At 56.7% G+C, this 16,629-nt stretch overlaps 5 protein-coding genes across 5 annotated transcripts; 3 read left to right on the top strand and 2 right to left on the bottom strand.

Moving 5' to 3' along the window:
- Positions 1–5,046: 5,046 nt before the first annotated feature.
- INS49_001270 (uncharacterized protein) lies at positions 5,047–6,486 on the top strand (the record flags this gene model as incomplete). Its single annotated transcript, XM_043162102.1, has 2 exons — positions 5,047–5,280; positions 6,403–6,486. The coding sequence occupies 2 exons, from the start codon at positions 5,047–5,049 to the stop codon at positions 6,484–6,486; spliced, it is 318 nt and encodes a 105-aa protein (XP_043030608.1).
- A 2,187-nt stretch (positions 6,487–8,673) lies between these two features.
- Positions 8,674–9,981, top strand: INS49_001269 (uncharacterized protein; the record flags this gene model as incomplete). Its single annotated transcript, XM_043162101.1, has 2 exons — positions 8,674–9,086; positions 9,441–9,981. 2 exons carry the CDS (start codon positions 8,674–8,676, stop codon positions 9,979–9,981), a joined length of 954 nt encoding a protein of 317 aa, XP_043030607.1.
- Positions 9,982–10,218: 237 nt separating this feature from the next.
- INS49_001268 (uncharacterized protein) lies at positions 10,219–11,480 on the bottom strand (the record flags this gene model as incomplete). Its single annotated transcript, XM_043162100.1, has 2 exons — positions 10,219–10,761; positions 10,986–11,480. The coding sequence occupies 2 exons, from the start codon at positions 11,478–11,480 to the stop codon at positions 10,219–10,221; spliced, it is 1,038 nt and encodes a 345-aa protein (XP_043030606.1).
- A 566-nt stretch (positions 11,481–12,046) lies between these two features.
- Positions 12,047–12,490, bottom strand: INS49_001267 (uncharacterized protein; the record flags this gene model as incomplete). Its single annotated transcript, XM_043162099.1, has 1 exon — positions 12,047–12,490. One exon carries the CDS (start codon positions 12,488–12,490, stop codon positions 12,047–12,049), a length of 444 nt encoding a protein of 147 aa, XP_043030605.1.
- A 1,783-nt stretch (positions 12,491–14,273) lies between these two features.
- Positions 14,274–16,278, top strand: INS49_001266 (uncharacterized protein; the record flags this gene model as incomplete). Its single annotated transcript, XM_043162098.1, has 3 exons — positions 14,274–14,623; positions 14,676–14,701; positions 14,891–16,278. The coding sequence occupies 3 exons, from the start codon at positions 14,274–14,276 to the stop codon at positions 16,276–16,278; spliced, it is 1,764 nt and encodes a 587-aa protein (XP_043030604.1).
- Between the last annotated feature and the right edge of the window lie 351 nt (positions 16,279–16,629).

The following is a 16,629-nucleotide window of genomic DNA, read 5'->3' as shown; positions in this document are numbered from 1 at the left end:
GAGGTGCCTGCCACCGAGATTAAGCACATCCATTGTTAGGTCCTGTGTTCTCTACATCGTCCGAGTGGCTCCCTGTGCCATCTTTTGCACTGTAGGGGCCGTCCCCTATATCTAAGGGTTCGGAAACACCGTCAATCTGCACCCTTTCAAAAGAAAAACAAGGTCTCGGCTTTCTACTATCGATGCGCTTTGGGTGATGGAGCCAAAAGGAGGTTGGAGATGATCAATAGGCGGAGAAATTGAAAGAGTAACCAGAACTTGGGTACCTAGTCAGCGGGGGTATGAGTGAACGCCGTGACGTGCGGATCCCATCATGCCTGATGGGCACCCACACTTGACATTTCGGAGATGCAGTGAGTAGGTTTCTTTTTTTTTTTTTTTTTTTGGAGGCTTAGTGTGGCTGCAAAGGTATGCTGACTATCATCTGCCTATTCCTGGACCTCTCAGGCGTCTGTGATGATGTCTACTGTGCCGCTGAGAGGCGCCGGCTGAAGCCAAGGCTACGAAGCGTGTGTAACATTCAACGGTTACGCGAGATCTGGAGCGCCGTGAATGTGCAACACGGCTAGTCCGAATTTATCGATGTGGGGGTCGGTCTGACAAATGGGCGTTGCCATGCGCAATGTCATGCTTATGACCAACGGCAATTAGGAGGAGATGGTGAGAGCGAGAAGAGTATCTTCAATGGCCTGTAAGTGAGAAGAAAATCCAGGACGTTGGATTTTCTCGGCCTAGCATGCGGCTCTGCAATTTCTCAGGTGTGACCAGAGTGATCGGATGAAAGATAATTCACTGAGTGGCCTATTAGAGAAGAGTTGACGTGGCAGTGTTGTATATCATCAATTGCAAGAAGTCCGGGGCGGCACACAGATGTGGTTACACCGACGGGGGTTCAGACAAGCAATGACAACAACCAATTACACGCGGATGATTGGACGGACTTGCTTGCCGTCCACCGGCTTCAATGTTCACCTAGTGACTACCAGACGCGAGGTGCGCCTGCGTATACGGCATTGAAGACGCAGGATACTTGCCTACAGCTTGCACCTCGGTATTGTCCTTCGAACAATTTCGGCCCCTAAAGAGGAAGTCCTTGTCCAGAAGTCGACTCGCCACATTGCACCAGAAGGATATGGCAAGGGCCGTGGATTGAGGCTCTGCTGTGCACGGTACCCAAATCTGACGAAACAAAAACCCCCACTCCGGGTCCGGCCCGTTCTGCGACCTGTTCCATATACGAATAAGAGGCGTCATTGCACGACCGGCGGCCAATCAGGTAGCAGCGCATTTCGACCACTCAGGAAAAGACTGACTTGTGGTCCACGATTGGAAGGTGTTTCGATGCATTTGGTGGGGCAGGCCAAGCGGAGTATTTGGTCAGCGGGCTGAGTCGATGTGATGGGTCGGTATGGCTGGAATTGGCTGCTCGTGCTGACCGAGTGCCAGTACATGGCCGGGGAGACAGTCCCCCAGTTATCCTCTGGCGGTTGGTCGGGCCCGATTGCTGGAGTAAGCCCAATGCAAGGCCGGTCGACCAGGTGTCCCACTGCCGTCTCGTATTGTTGGTCCGCCAGTTCCCTTGGATGCATACTGCAGTAGGGCGCGGGGTAGCATCGCTCATCTAGGTATGATTGATGGTTCCGCCCATGAGGGGTCGAGATTTCCGCGGTGAAGGGTGACGAAGGGCAACCAACCCAATTTCCTAGCGCTGCAGCAAAGACCTCAGGCCGCGTCGGGGCCCCCGAACCGCGCACTTTCAGGCGTCAGGCAGCCAAAGGTCTACCCCTGACTGACAAGTGGTCGTGATGCCTGGGCCAGTGCACAGCATCCTGGATAATTGTCACTTGTTGCGCTCTCGCCTCCGCAACGCACCTGTGACGCTGCCGGGAGCCTTGCGAAACAAAGGAGACGGCGCGACAGCAAGCAGTCTCTGCCAGAAATCACTGGGCACCGCGACCTCCGGCGACGCCGTCGCCTTGGAAAAGCCTGGTTGCAGTTCGTGCGTAGTGTTGATGGCTGAAATGTGTTTAGGATGGCGTGGAGTGGCCACAGATTTGCGACCAAAGAGCCAGCGATTCGGAGGCGAGAGGCCCGTTGTATGTCCACCCCCTCTCGCCTCCAACTCAGCCAGAACCGATGGCGAGAGGACACAGGCCCTGCAGCCAATGCCAGCTGTGGACGGCGTTATCTTTTAATGGCTTCGGAGTGGACTGAGATCGCAGAGCCTGGATTATTAGGCAGGTCACACTGCTCTCTGGGATGCCGTGTCGTATTTGGCTAGGTATTTCGAAGACAGGTGCTCACGATGCTGGTTGGCAAGCATCGCATGCTGTACCATGGTGATAACGTGCCATTTCTGTGACCCGAGCGGAGGAGAATCCACCGAATGGTATTGGTGGCGTGTCAATCTACTGCTCCAGCAAAGTGTCTTTTGGATCTAGAACATAGATAGACGGTGCTTGTTGAGGTGAAGTTGGATGCCGGGACTGCAGCGCCGATAATTAGCCGGTGCCCGAAAGCGGGGGCTGTTGTGGTGCTGACAAGCCGCACCCCCCTTGCTGCAACTCGGCCCTCATCACTGCCCTGAACAACCCAGGGCAACGACATGTCGTGGTCTCTGAATCAACGCTGCTCGCCATTCCCACGACATCAGGAACCAGACTGCTTAATTCCGCAGCGCTGAGGTATCCATCGGCGGCGATGACCCACCCACGATTGTGGTTGCCCATGGGAGCGACGGAGAGCGATGACGTGCACGAGCTGAAGGCAGCAGGATGGACCACAGCCACGCGCTGAGTCTCTCTGCTGACCTAGGCAGCCTCGATCTCGACAACAACCGGCCGGAATATCCGTTCAATTCTCGTCAAGGCATCTTGTCATGGACTTTCCCCTGGCTCGAGACGCTTGCTTCCAGGGTTCTGACCGAAGTTTGTCTCGCTTCGGGCCGGTTGTCATCCTCAACGCTGTGGATGACACGGTGTGACGGCCGGCTAGGGTGTTTCACCTTGACCAAGCCTCATTTACTGATCGGACTGTCGACTTCAAGTGTGGTCGGGAGGCTCAGCAGTGGCGGCGCATCTGGAGTCGACGTGGCGGAGACGAAGTGAAGCAGTTTGACAGGCAACTCACGAGACCGCAAGAATATGCGAGTGTTCTGTTCGCCTGGCCGGGATCAGGCCCGAGTTCGGGGCTGGATGGCGGAAATGAATGATGTGCAGCCTCAGCTGCACTTTAGTGGCCGCGGCATCAGATTCGATTTCCGAGGCGGTTCAGCTTGAACCGCCGACCACAACTGCGCAACACTGGCATTTCCATGGTCTGAACGCCCTGAAAACTGCCGAGGGAAGGGGGCAGGCTGGACTGGAAGGGTGTGAAGGATCGATAGTGCGCGAATTGGCATATCTCGCGCTGCGCAACACTTTGGCTGCTCCAACGCGGACGGATCTCACCAAGTCCAGGAACGGCCAAGTCTGAAAGAGCGCAGCGAGGCGAGTGCCTGCAAGAAGCCAAGCTGCAAGATTTTGAAGAGCCTTGTCCTCGAAAGTCTCTTTGGGACGGGTTCCTTCGGGATTGCGGCTGGTTGCCTACTTAGTGGTTCGCGGCCCGGCGTCACGTCACAGAGGCTACCATCGACGTCCCGGTGGGACAATATCCAGAACGCATCATTGCCGGCAAGCAACAAGTCAGTTGCTTTGTTGTCATCTTCCAGGGTGCCAAAGCATCGTTAGTCCTGATGGTCTCCTAGCCTGTCGATGTTCTTTGCACGGGATCAGCTGATGTAACCATGGACCGTCGTGCTTACGGGAGCTGAAACCACCGCCCTTTTTCCACTCTTTCGGGGGTCCTCTTTTTTCTTGTTGCCTTTTTTCCTGATTATCTGCGGTCCACCCAACAAACTCGATTTGTTCAACTGGCTCACATGCTTGATAGTGACGTCCACTCTCTCCCTAAGGGCAACCCATGCTGAGGTGGCGAATATCAAACTCACCACGAGGGCCAACACGACGCTTGGAGCCCGATGCCTCAGTCACCCTGGTCGGATTGGCATCGTGGACCTTAGGCAGAGCACGCCGCGTCCCTTTCCGTGTCAGTGCCAAGACGAAACTCTCCTCCTTCGAGTGGATGAGAATCACCCTGCTGGCTACGATGGACACTTGCACCCTTCACGCCAATATGGCCCACCGACAGGGCGCCGCCGTCACCCCGACCGACACCTGACCGACCGGCCACGACTACCCGTGACTCGACAGCCATGTCCTGGGGACTTCCATCCCCGTGGCCGTCCCTCCTCCACCAATGTCATCAGTGGCAAACGTTGTCTGTACCTGCATTAGTGGGCCCCTCCCTTCCCACGAATCTCCTTCCTCAATCGCCCAAGGACTACGTACTTGCTCGAATCCCCTTGCCGCCTCGGCCCTCGCCGCCGTCAATTATCATGGATTGTCTGCGAGGCAGAAGGTCATGAGTGCTACCCAGCCCTCGCTATGGTGCCCTGAGGCGAGCGGCGGGCTTAGACTCGTCCTGGCAACAACCTGGTGTCCCTCCCCATTGCGTCTTGTCACGCTAGTCCCTAGCCCCAGGTACCCTCTGTTTTCATACAGAGCTGTCTGGGTTTCAGGAAGAATTACTGGCTGTGGCGGGGTCGCGGAGCGTGGAGCAGATGACCTTGGGGAGCCCTTGCCAGAATTCCCGGGACCACTGACATTTGCAGCCTTGGTTTACTCTACATCGAAGAATGCCTGTTTCCGTCTGAGCCATGCCCTGGGCTCTCCTCGTCGACACCGCTCGCCTTGCCGACCTTGTTGAGTCACCAGGGCTTTCTCAACGAAGAAGCTTGCGATCTCATACACTGCCGCGTAGACATGGAGGACTTAAAACTCCAACAGAAACCCGTCCTGGAATTTAAGGTTGGCCAAGCAAGCCGTTCTCAACGCTCACAGTCTGCACAGCTCTTCTTGAAGAACCCAACTTCCCACAAACCGTCCAACGACATTCTTGTTACCGCTCGGAATCCGCTCAAGCCCGACCTAGCCACAGTCTCTCAGCATGCCTTCCTCCTCTCGTCACCCCCACAGCAGCAGCTCCCGCAAGCACGATGTCTACCTCGGCGGCGACGGCCACAGTGGGAGTTCCTCCCGCCGGTCCAAATATGTCCAGGAGAGGAAGTGGTACTGTGCATGGTGTAACTTCGGGCCCTTGGACTGGACCTACGACACTCATTGCGCCGATTGCGGGCGGGCCCGCGACCAGTACTGTCGCGTCGAGTACCAGACACGCAAGGTCCGAGTGACCTAGTCGTGGCGCCTGGCCGGCAACTACAGCGCCGCGAGGGTCGAACGGCCTGACTTTTTCGAATCAACATCTCTGGTTTTGACTACTTGGTTTCGTCCCACATATCACCAGACGGCAGCTGGTGAATTCTTGTTTTCGGCATGGGGGCCCATCAGCATAGTCGTCTCGACAAACGTGATGGCCTGTCGAGGATGGTGAGCTCCTCCTTCTTTCGAGTAGACCCTGTGCGGATTGGAGCTCACATGAAGCTTAGGTCGTTGAAGGCTCACATCCAGCGAGCAATCACCCCCCTTCCGCGGCACGACATCCTACCATCCGACTCTCCTCACCTATCCTCTGCGACGTCGTCTACAACCGGTTTCCTGCCGGGAGGAAAAAGAAGAGCATGGCGTTGGGAGTTGGACCCAAATTGATACCACTTTGTACTTTATAATAACACATGCGAGGGGGGGGGGGGATTTGCTTTCTTGGAGCTTTTACGGTAGTCGTCTGAATAAACTCATGCACCAACACATGCTTCGGGCCCATGATTGTGACCCGTCCGTTGTTTGACCCGGGAGGGCAAATAACACGCAGTTTCGTTTCGTTTACCCCTTTCTTTTATTCCCGCGAATCCTTTCCCAACGTTTCACGACCTCATGCGCGTCTGCATCACAGACGATCTCGGAAAGTCTCGTCTCCCCACGCTTATCACATGCAGGCAGCTTTGTCGTCTTGCCCCTCCATCAGTCCCCTCCTTCATCGACCACGAGTATATGCAGCCCTGTCATTCTGCAGATCCCACCCACCCACATCGCATGCAGTCTGAGATCGAGTGTGACAGCAAAGTTCCAGTCTAAAGCACATAAGTTCTGCGCAGTTTTGCTGTCTACATTAGAGCCCTCGGTTTCCGTCCCTTCTGTGCCAGAGTGATCTCGTTCTACCACCAATACTACGGCTTACTCTCCTGGCCCAGCTGCACCTACCCCGCGGACAACCCAGAACCCTGCGAGGGGCAGCAGCTGACCTCGACAACTGTCGTCATTGACCACGACATTGCACCACGGCAATTGGTGTTGCGGCTCCGTACGTGGGCCAGAAAAAAAGGGAGCTGACAACGCCCTCACACAGGCCCTTACTGTGAAAGGGCGACCACTGGAGCTCGATGTGCGCCGTCACATGAGGCCTCCCCACCCTGCGATCGCGGCTCTCTAAGGGCTTCCTCGGCTACATACTGGTTTGATTCAACCGAGCGATCTTTGATTACAGGTGGCACCGGCAGAGAGGAACTACGGCGGTAAAGGCTTGTGTCTGTGTCCCCCTTGGCCCCAACAACAACAACAACAACAACAACAACAACAACAACAACACCAGGCGCCTTTTCGGCCCCGGGTAGAGCGGGCCCAGGCTGGATCAGGGGCGGAGTGGCAAAGCACGGAGTCGCGCCTCACTGCACTTTGGGCTTTTTTCTGTTTCGTTTCGCTCGTGTTGCCAGGCAGGCGGAGGGGAAGTGGAAGGGGAAGGGGGCACAGAAACCTCTCGGGAGGATGATGGCTGCCTTGGGATGGGGGCCGCCCAATGCACGAACGAGGCAACAACACGCTAACGGGCCAGGAAATATAAGTATACACTCAACAAAACGAGAGATGTCCTGTCAGCCCGCCGATGTGCCTTTCAACCTCCAAAACAGCCTGAGGCGCGGCAACAAGCTGTGACGCAGTGAAGGTGAAGTCATACCTCCACCTGAGCGTGGGCGAGGAAGAAAAGCAACCTCGGGGCGCAACGGCGATCGGCGCTGCACCCTGCCTGGGAGAAGAAAAAGCAACAAGCCAGCAGAAAAGTCAGTCCCCTGCACGAACATGCCCGGAGACGGCGAGGGCCGCAATGATTGGCCTGAGAACGCCTTGTTGCCCGTCCACGCTGTTCTGTGTGGACTGCTGCTGCTGTCAGCCAGGAAGGGGAGAGGAAAAAAGCAATAGCTGAGGTTCGTGTTGCGGATCCTGGGCTTGCCATCCCCATGCAGGGGCCCTCGGCTGGCTGGCCTGCAGGCTTGGGGCAAACTCGAGTGGTGACCTGCCACGGCTGCAAGCGATTTAGGGGAGGACCGGGACAGGGCTTGCAGGTGTCTGCAGCTCGGCCGGTGGTCCTGGCCCACAGGTGATTGCTTCTTCTCTTTTACGGCCGAAACAGAAGGCCCGGGAATGTTTCCGAGCATGTTCTTCGGTAAATGACTGTAATTGGAACCGACCTTGTTACAGTGACCAACCAATTCGGCTTGTATTACCAGGAACACAGGCCAATGGGTGAGATGCCTTTCCCGAAGAGTTCGAGTCTGGACTTGACGGAAGGAAGCTGAGTGACTTGTCCCGCCTCCCCCAACGCCATTGTTCAACATCCGGTGTTCTCTTGTACTTGTTGCAGTCGGTGTTCAACCCACAACCCAATCAAATACAATGCGGCCACATACCACAAAAAGAACGAGAACACCACGAATTCAATTACTGTATTTGAAACCGATGTGAGCTGTCGGACTCATTGAGAGCCGTCACGAGAGTCGGCCAGATGTTGAAGTCTTGAGCTTCGTGGATTTTGCATACCGTAGCCACTACTCTGCTATTTCATCCCTACATGATTACAGTCCCGTTTTTGGAATGCACTCCAAGCATGCTGCAGATTGTCACAGGTGATATTTGCCAACCAGTGAGGCCTGTTGATCGGATTTCCGAAGAACGTATTTCTCGATGTGGTCGTTTGAGACTTTCCCTTTCCATCCCGTTTGATCTCGCCTAGTACGACACGAAAGCAAATGCAACCAGGATTTACGGAGGCAAGAGTCAGTCCAAAGGCCGAGGCTGAATCGCCGGGCCTGAAATATGTGTTTCCTTCGCAAGCCGGCCACGAGAGTCGGGATTGAACCTCGGCCCCGGCCGGTCGACGGAGGGGGCCGGGGATGTTACCCCCGAAAGAAGCCGAAACGACCCCGGATGACCAGGGTGCTCCGTGTCACGTCGGGGTTGTGCACGGCGGAGTTCATTCAACACCATTGTCCGTTCCGCAGATGGACGCCGAGTGGCTGTATTGGACTCGCCTGATTTGCTCATTGACGACTGCAGGTGCGCGTAGCCGAGTCCACGCGCCCCTCTCACTTGCCCCTCTGCTGTGCCGGTGAAAAAAGTTGCCCGTCGGCCTTGGAATTCGCTCACCCTCAGCATCCACACCACCACATACGCCCGCGCCTTCACATGCGACTACTGCACCTGGATCCTTCCGTCCACAAGCCACTTTTGCCCATTGTTCCGGTCCGCCCAAGACACCTCGGAAGCCCTGGATTCTCCTGGAAACCGGACACCAACCCAAACCCACACCAAGACAGCCCGGTCTAGCTCGCTAAAAGGTGAGAAAATGGCCGCCACCACCACGCCACTTCCCGCGCCTCCCTTCGTGGACGTCCCAGGCCTGCCCAACTTCCGCGACTGCGGCGGCTACCCGGTCGCGAACACCACAACCACGGGCAGCGGAGGTGACAATGGCGACGGCAAGACGCAGAAGATCATCCGCCGCGGCATCCTCTTCCGCTCCAGCGAGCCCTCGAAGCTGACGGAGGACGGCGTCGCCATCCTGCGCGACACCCTGGGCATCACGCACGTCTTCGACCTGCGGTCCAAGCCCGAGATCGAGCGCGACGCCAAGCTCGACGGCAGCCGAGGGAGTGGGACGGCGCCCGCAGGGTCTTTGCGCCTGTGTTCCTGGACGAGGACTACAGCCCTGAGGCTGTCGCGAGGCGGTATGCGCACTTCTCGAGCGCCGAGGGCGAGGTGAGTCGACATGGGGTTCACTTGCACTTTTGGTTTCGTCTCTTTCCTTTGGCTCCCTAGACTATCTGGACCATCGTGGCTGGCTCTGCACGTGCGGCTTTGTCTGATTCGGGGTGAGGCTGCTCGGAATGTGTGACCCCATGCAAGCGTCTCGACCTACAATCTTGCGCTCATGTTGCAAACCCGACTCCAATCAACCTCGGCCTCGCCACGCCTCAACAGCACTTCCACGCCTTATTCTGCTTCCCACGTGTCGGAGCCTCTCTCCAGCTTCCCTGCCCACCCTTGAATCCTAGGCTGATGGCATGCGTCCCCGTCTCGGACAATGACCGCCGCAGGCCCGCGACCACACAGAAACAAGGCTAACAGGACAATGCAGGGCTTCGTCCACGTCTACGACCGCATCCTCAAGAGCGGCACCGACCCGACGGGCGCGCAGCCCTTCGCCTCCGTGCTGCGGCACCTCGCCTTGCCATCGCACGCCCCGACGCCGATCCTGACGCACTGCACGGCCGGCAAGGACAGGACGGGCGTGCTGTGCGCGCTGGTGCTGTCGCTGTGCGGCGTGCCCGACGACGCCGTCGCCCACGAGTACTCGCTGACGGACCTGGGCCTGGGCCACCGCCGCGACGAGTTCGTCGAGAGCCTGACGCGGTCGGGTCCTCTCAAGGGCAACCGCGCTGCCGCCGAGCGGATGGTCAGCTCGCGGCCGGAGGCTATGCTGGGTACGCTGGCGCTGATCCGGCGGGAGTATGGGGGCGTCGAGGAGTTTGTCAGGGGACGATGTGGGTTGTCTGACGAGGAGATCGAGGGGATCAGGAGGAATCTGACTATCGAGGTCGGTGGTGACCAGAACCCTGTTGATTGGGAGGAGCATCGGAAGCTGTTATTATAGCATGATGTGCGGACAGTAGGTTGGTTCACGGCTGGTTCAGGAGACGAGTCTGTCTTGCCTTGCGGGAGGTTTGTTTTCTCAGGAATAGAGCTCGCATTGCGATGGAGTTCAGACGCGTCGTAGGCAGTCCGCATGATACACAATCCTGCCAACAACATTGCTATGCAGGTATATCCTGCTGTTCTGCCATCGGGCGTACATAATGTGTTGTACAGATGTTGCTTCCACCAGATTTATCTAATCGATCTTGGTGGGGATCTTGACCTGGTTCTTCTTCCGGTCCTCAAACGGAATGCCGTACCTCCAGCCAACGCCACCTCTGGCACGGCCATCCTTGCCGACATCATCAGCACTGATGGACTTGATCCGGAAGTCGAATCGGCCTGTTGTGACCGTAGTAGTATTCTTCTTCTCCTTCTCCGCCATTGTGAGGATCTTCAAGTCCCTGTCGTCTTCGGACTTCTTGGCCTCGCTCTTGAACTGAGTCCAACTCTCCTTCTCCTTCATGCCGTCCTTCACCCTCCTTTCCATTTCCACAAGCTCACGATGCGGCACACGCTCGTCGGGCGACAGCATGGTGTGGTGGAAGGCCTTTGCCGCGTCCTCACGGGTGAAGTGTCGCGATTCTGACGTCGGCACAAACAGCTGCTGCATCGTGTAGCCATGCACGTGGATCTCATTGATCGGCTCAAGGGCCCGTATTGGCTTGTCTTCGGGGTAGCTGTGCGTGGGTACCATGTCAAGGACGGCTTTCGAGTAGACTTTTGCCAGTTTCAAGCCCTATGATCGAGCGGAATGAGGTCAGCCATTGCGTCAAGTCACTCGCTGGGGTGATCAGGAAAAGAAGGTGTCATGTTTCTATCAGAGAGGCTCGCAAAGCTTTTTTGTAACCATGTGTTGTATGAGCTGTCTTCAAGACTAATCGAATTTTTTGGTGTATCATCAGAGAAACGGGGGTGGATGAGTGAGTAGTGGATAAAGGATATCGGTGAGCTTCGACATACCTTTGCCTCCCAGTCCTTTTCCACCTCTTTCATCCTCACGATAGCGGCCACCCTCTTCTGATCAACGCCCAGCTCGGCCGAAACGGCCTTGACGCCCTCCCACTTCACCATGACCTTGTTCCAGATCAATTCGCGCGCCTCCTCGGACAGTACCGGCTGGCTGATGAACGCGGGGTTGGAAGGGAAAGGCCGTGGCGGTCCGATAGGGTTTTTATCAAGGTAGTTTGGCTTGCCAGGCTTGTGGGTCTTGAGGTCCTTGCCGTGCTTCTTGAACCACTCTTGCATCCGCTGCTTCAAGACCGGTGCGTTCCGCCGTTGGCGATTTGTGCTGGAGGAGAAGGATCTGCATGATGACGGAAGAGACAGGAAGTGGGAGGAGAGGAGTGCGCGCTCAAGTGGCGAGGCCGAGGCGACCGCAATTGAGCTGCTGCCGGAGAAGCTTGAAAGCTCTGCACAGCAAGCCTGCAGCGATTGGGACGGTAACCGGGGAGGCATTGTGGGAGGAATGGATGAGGAAGGAAAGGAATGGAAAGGACGAGGGAAATTGTATTATTGAGATGGTATCAGTGTCGTGTCGCTTTCATTATGGTCGTACAGATGAGGTCTGTGTTTGCGACGTGTTGGGGCGCGCCCAAGGACTGGAACAGGTTGGGGGGAGCCACGCGATCGTGGAGTTGAGGAGGAGCTCCGGTAGAGCAGACGAGAGCTTGCAAATTTTCAAGTGGTCGGTGACGGGTTCTTCCTGTGGCCGGACCGACCAGGGTTGGGGTTCGGAGGTGACCGAGGAGACCCTACCCCCCCCCCCCCAATCTTGGTGATAAGTCCTGCCGAGGTGACAGCCATGGGGCGATTACACTTGCAGGCGTGCAGCCCACACTTGACGTCTAAGACAAATGTGACTAGTATTGGTATTTGTAGTCAAATATGGGAGCATGGAGACTCGTCTCTAAAATTTTGACCGCGGGGCTCTACTCCTGAGCCCTCTCTCCCTCCTCCCCCTCTCAACCTCTTCCTGCCCGAGGCGGCGACTGTGTTCCTCTGGGGCTACACCCAGCCCACGATCAGATCTCATCCTGTGCACTTTTCTCGCCGCTCTCTTCTCTCTCCTGTCCGATACTCGCGCCCGCCGGCTCCGCGCCCGAGGTCCACAGCTGAAGCTTCTCAGACTTGTCTTGAACATACGCCCAGTCACTCTCATTCCATGAGCCCTGCATGTAAGCCGTCGCCATTCCCCCCACGGTCACACCCAGCACCAAGCAGTGATGGTTGGCACCGGCCGATACTGCTTTCCCATTTGGATTTGGGCCTCCTCCACTGCGTCGCTCGCGCACCACTCCGACGACCCGACATAAGCTGTTGGCCGCAGTCGTACTTCCCAGTGCCAGCTGGGCCGTCCACTTCAGTTTCGTTGGGATCCGGTCATGGGGATAGTGTGTGCGTTCATAACGCTCGTATATCGGTACGCCGAAGACCAAGATTGCAAAGACGGCATATGGCAGGTTCATAACGTCTGTGGTGGTGTGTCGACTGCTTTTAAGAGCGTGGCGGCCTCGATTGCTTGCGGGTTTCAACGACAGCTATGTCGTCTGCGTCGTTTACACGTCCAGGAGGACAAAGTCGAACCATCACAGTCTAACAGCTTGTTTTCGTGCTTGTATCAAGGACACGACAGACGGATCTTCATGAAGAAGACTCCTTGCCTGCGTCTGTTGCATCCCCAGTGTTTCAGGTTCCGAGCACAGCACCTCCACCATCGACCACACGTCGTTGCACCTTGGCAGGTCTCTTGGCGAAACCTCGCCAAACATGCGAGGTGCCAGGTGTCGCTCGCTATTTATTCATCCGTCAAGCTCGAGCGGGACCGTAAGGCAAGACATGATCGGATATGATTCCATTGACACGTCGCACAGATGGCGACTTTACCCGTTGGTGGGCTCACATGCCACACATATGCTTGCCGTGCAAGATCGGCATCTCACTCCCCCACGCACGGCCCAGACGACGAATCGGTGGCTGTCGTTGTCAGCCGTTCAAGCCCGAACCGTGAGATGCAAGCGCTTGTGGGGCCAATATGACAAGAGCTCATCACAATGCGTTACACTACAGGAATTGTTTGCAGGGCCTGCGATTCGGGATGAACCGAATCCTGCACGTGTTCGCCAAGAAGAAGCGGCGATTTGCTGCAGCCGCCTTGGCCCAGCCGCAGTCAGATGGGGATTCCGGCATCCCGACCGTTCGTCCTGCTGGGTCCCGGCCGACGCAGGGTCTCGCCGGAAGCCGGCGTCACTTCGTCCTGTCGCGTCCCGCTTGTCCCGACCTTCTGGGTTGAATCGCAGATATGTTCTGCGAGCCCCTAGGTTGTTATCGGGCTCAGCGATGTCTAGGTGTCGTATGTGTAAGACTGCTTACACACCGGCATAGTGATCGGGCAAATGGTAATCATGCGCCGGCTTAGACCAAGATTGTTCCACCGGGTTTCTGGAACGTCCTAGCCCTATCTTGAGCGACGGCCGTCGCCTGTCACAGAGGACGGGCGCGGAGGCAACACGGCGGTTGCCGTCTACCACCAGCGACCAGGCAGCCAAATCCGAGGTGATCAAACCCAAGCCATGCGTGCTGGGACAAGGCTCTGGGCGCTGTTGGGGAAGGAGGGTAGCAAACACCACTGAACAGCGGCCGCTCTGGACGCACGGCAGGTGTCTGGCCACTTATCGTCGCGAGCAGCACGGAAGCATCCAGGCCCTCGAGCGTCCCGAAAAACTCTAGTCCTGGCAGCACCCCCTTCGCCAAGCCGGATAAGAGGTCGCTAATCCCCACTGAGGAGCAAAGCCCTTTCCACGGCCGTTACTAAATAAGCGTGTCAATCCTGGACAGGCATCGATACGCTGGACAAGGGAGATAAGCTCGGACATGGCGTTGATTGCCAAGCTCGAGGCTCATTGGAGCCGGCACCGGGAAGTTGACCGTCAACCGGCTGCTGGCACCTCGGCGAAATACAAAGTCTCGCGGGGGTGCCGGATGGACCCTTTGTCTTGTTGAAAGAGTATTCTCCAGGTTGCGTGGTACAATTCATCCCAGCCTCCTTCTGTTTTTCTCGGATCCAGTGTCGTCCCGTCCGGAAGGAACAATCGACAAAAAATCGTGCACCTTGGCGGTTCGCTCGACACGCCACTACTCCACAGGAATCCGCCACTGTCCCACAGACCGCGACCGGCAACGTGAAGAATTTGCCTTGAGCTGCTCGCGTGAGCACTTCTTCCGGTTCAAAGTCAACACTAAACGGTCAAGATGGCTTGGGCACAGAGCATCAACGAGAAGGTCGCCAAGAGCGCCGTTGGGCGCTGGTTCCGGCTCGATGGCAGCGGCCACAAGAAAACTCGACGCGGGTCCTACTTCTTCACAGAAATCCGCGCCGGGCTGGCGACCTTCTTTGCGATGGCGTACATCATCGCCGTCAACGCAAGTATCGTCGCGGACACCGGAGGCACCTGCATCTGCAACGGCGGCGCCGACGACCCGACATGTGAGAACAACACCGAGTACGCCCTGTGCTCGAACGAGATCAAGCGCGACCTGATCACCGCCACGGCTGCGATCTCTGCCTTGTCGAGCTTCTGTATGGGTTTATTTGCCAACTTGTGAGTCATCTGAACCTGATAGCTTGTGTATTCACTGTGTCTAACGTTAAAGCAGGCCCGTTGGTCTTGCTCCCGGAAGTAAGCAGCTTCCGGATACAATTTCTACCCCATCTGGAAAATCGATTTTCTATGTGTAGCCTGTACCTCAAAGGTATTTTTAGGCTGCAGGTTTTGAAACAAACCATGGCCATACCGTGACCTGGTTCTCCCCATATCCAGACGAAGCTTCTTCCTCAGTTCTTTGTTAGCTAACTCCTTTTGCTGTAGTGGGCCTTAATGCCTACTTTGCCTACACTGTTGTTGGATTCCATGGCACCGGCACCGTGCCATATCAGGTCGCTGTCACGGCCATCTTCGTTGAAGGCTGGATTTTCTTCGCTCTCGCCCTCTTTGGCATGCGCCAGTGGCTCGCGAGGGCCATCCCCCGTTCCATCAAGCTGGCCACGTCTGTCGGTATCGGCCTGTTCCTCACCATCATCGGCCTGACGTATTCCGAGGGTATCGGCCTTATTGTCGGTGCAACCTCTACCCCTACTGAACTCGCCGGCTGTATCGACAGTGTCCGTGATCCGGATACCGGGCTGTGTCCAGGAAGCCAGAAGATGAGGTCGCCCATGATGTGGGTCGGCATCTTTTGCGGTGGTATCCTGACGAGTCTGTTGTTGATCTACCGCGTGAAGGGTGCGATCCTGTACGGTATCGTCCTGGTGTCCATCATCTCCTGGCCGCGTACCACCCCGGTCACATACTTCCCTTACACCGACGTTGGGAACGACAATTTCGACTTCTTTAAGAAGGTTGTGGACTTCCATGAGATTTCCAAGGTCCTGAACGTGCAGGAGTGGAGCATCGGACAATATGGTGGGCAGTTCGGCCTGGCCCTTATCACCTTCCTCTACGTCGATATCCTCGACTGCACTGGTACCTTGTACTCGATGGCGCAGTACGCCGACTTGATCGACCCCGTCACGCAGGACTTCGAGGGCTCCACCATTGCTTACATGGTCGACTCGGTCGCCATCTCGATTGGTGCCCTCCTCGGCACACCACCCGTGACCGCCTTCGTGGAGTCAGGTGCTGGAATCGGAGAAGGTGGCAAGACAGGCCTGACGGCGATGGTGACGGGCATCTGCTTCTTCATCTCCATCTTCTTCGCGCCCATCTTCGCCTCGATCCCTCCGTGGGCCACAGGCTGCGTCCTGGTCCTCGTCGGCTCGATGATGGCGCAGTCCGTCACGGAGATCAACTGGCGCTACCCAGGAGACAGTATCCCCGCCTTTGTCACCATCGCGCTCATGCCCTTCACCTACTCCATCGCCGATGGCCTTATCGCCGGCGTGTGCACGTACATTGTGCTGAACACCACGGTCTGGATGCTGGAGAAGGTCAGTGGCGGACGCATCGTCCCCCCGAACAAGGACGAGAAGGAGCCCTGGACCTACAAGATCCCCGGTGGTGTGCTGCCGCCTTGGATGAGGCGCATGGCCAAGGGCAAGAAGAACTTCTGGAGCGAGGACGACAGGGACGAGGTCGCTGGCCACGGCGAGGATAGCCGTCGCACAAGTGGGAGCCTCGGGGAGCCGGAAGAGAAGACGGTCGGCGCTACCGCTGCGTCGAAGCCGGTCAAGGAGGGCGGAGAGGAGGAGCTGCATTGAGTGGGCGGTTCGTTTTATCGCATGTCTTAGAATGGGCTGCATTTCTAGAAACCTAGAAAATGTCCGCTCGAATCTGGCAGTTGTAAGCCACCATCGGAGGTCTCTCGCCTTCAGCTATATCATGGGCTGAGAGAAGTTGGATAAACAATAATACGAAGAGAAGAACAATTCTGCATACAAAATGTGTGACTCCATACAGCGAAACGCAGCGAAGGCTCTGAATGTTCCAGCGCCAAACCGTGATTCACCCACTGATTCAAGTACCGCCATCCATCGGGTCCTGATGCTTGTTCCTTCCCACTACAGCTGCTCAGTCCCATGTCAATAAGCTCTGGCAAGCGCATTCGGGGT

Source organism: Diaporthe citri (genome assembly GCF_014595645.1).
Source record: "Diaporthe citri strain NFHF-8-4 chromosome Unknown scaffold_1, whole genome shotgun sequence".
In the NCBI taxonomy this organism is placed as follows: Eukaryota; Fungi; Ascomycota; class Sordariomycetes; order Diaporthales; family Diaporthaceae; genus Diaporthe; species Diaporthe citri.
The sequence above is the reverse complement of the archived record's forward strand: the minus strand, read 5'-3'. Positions and strand labels throughout refer to the sequence as shown.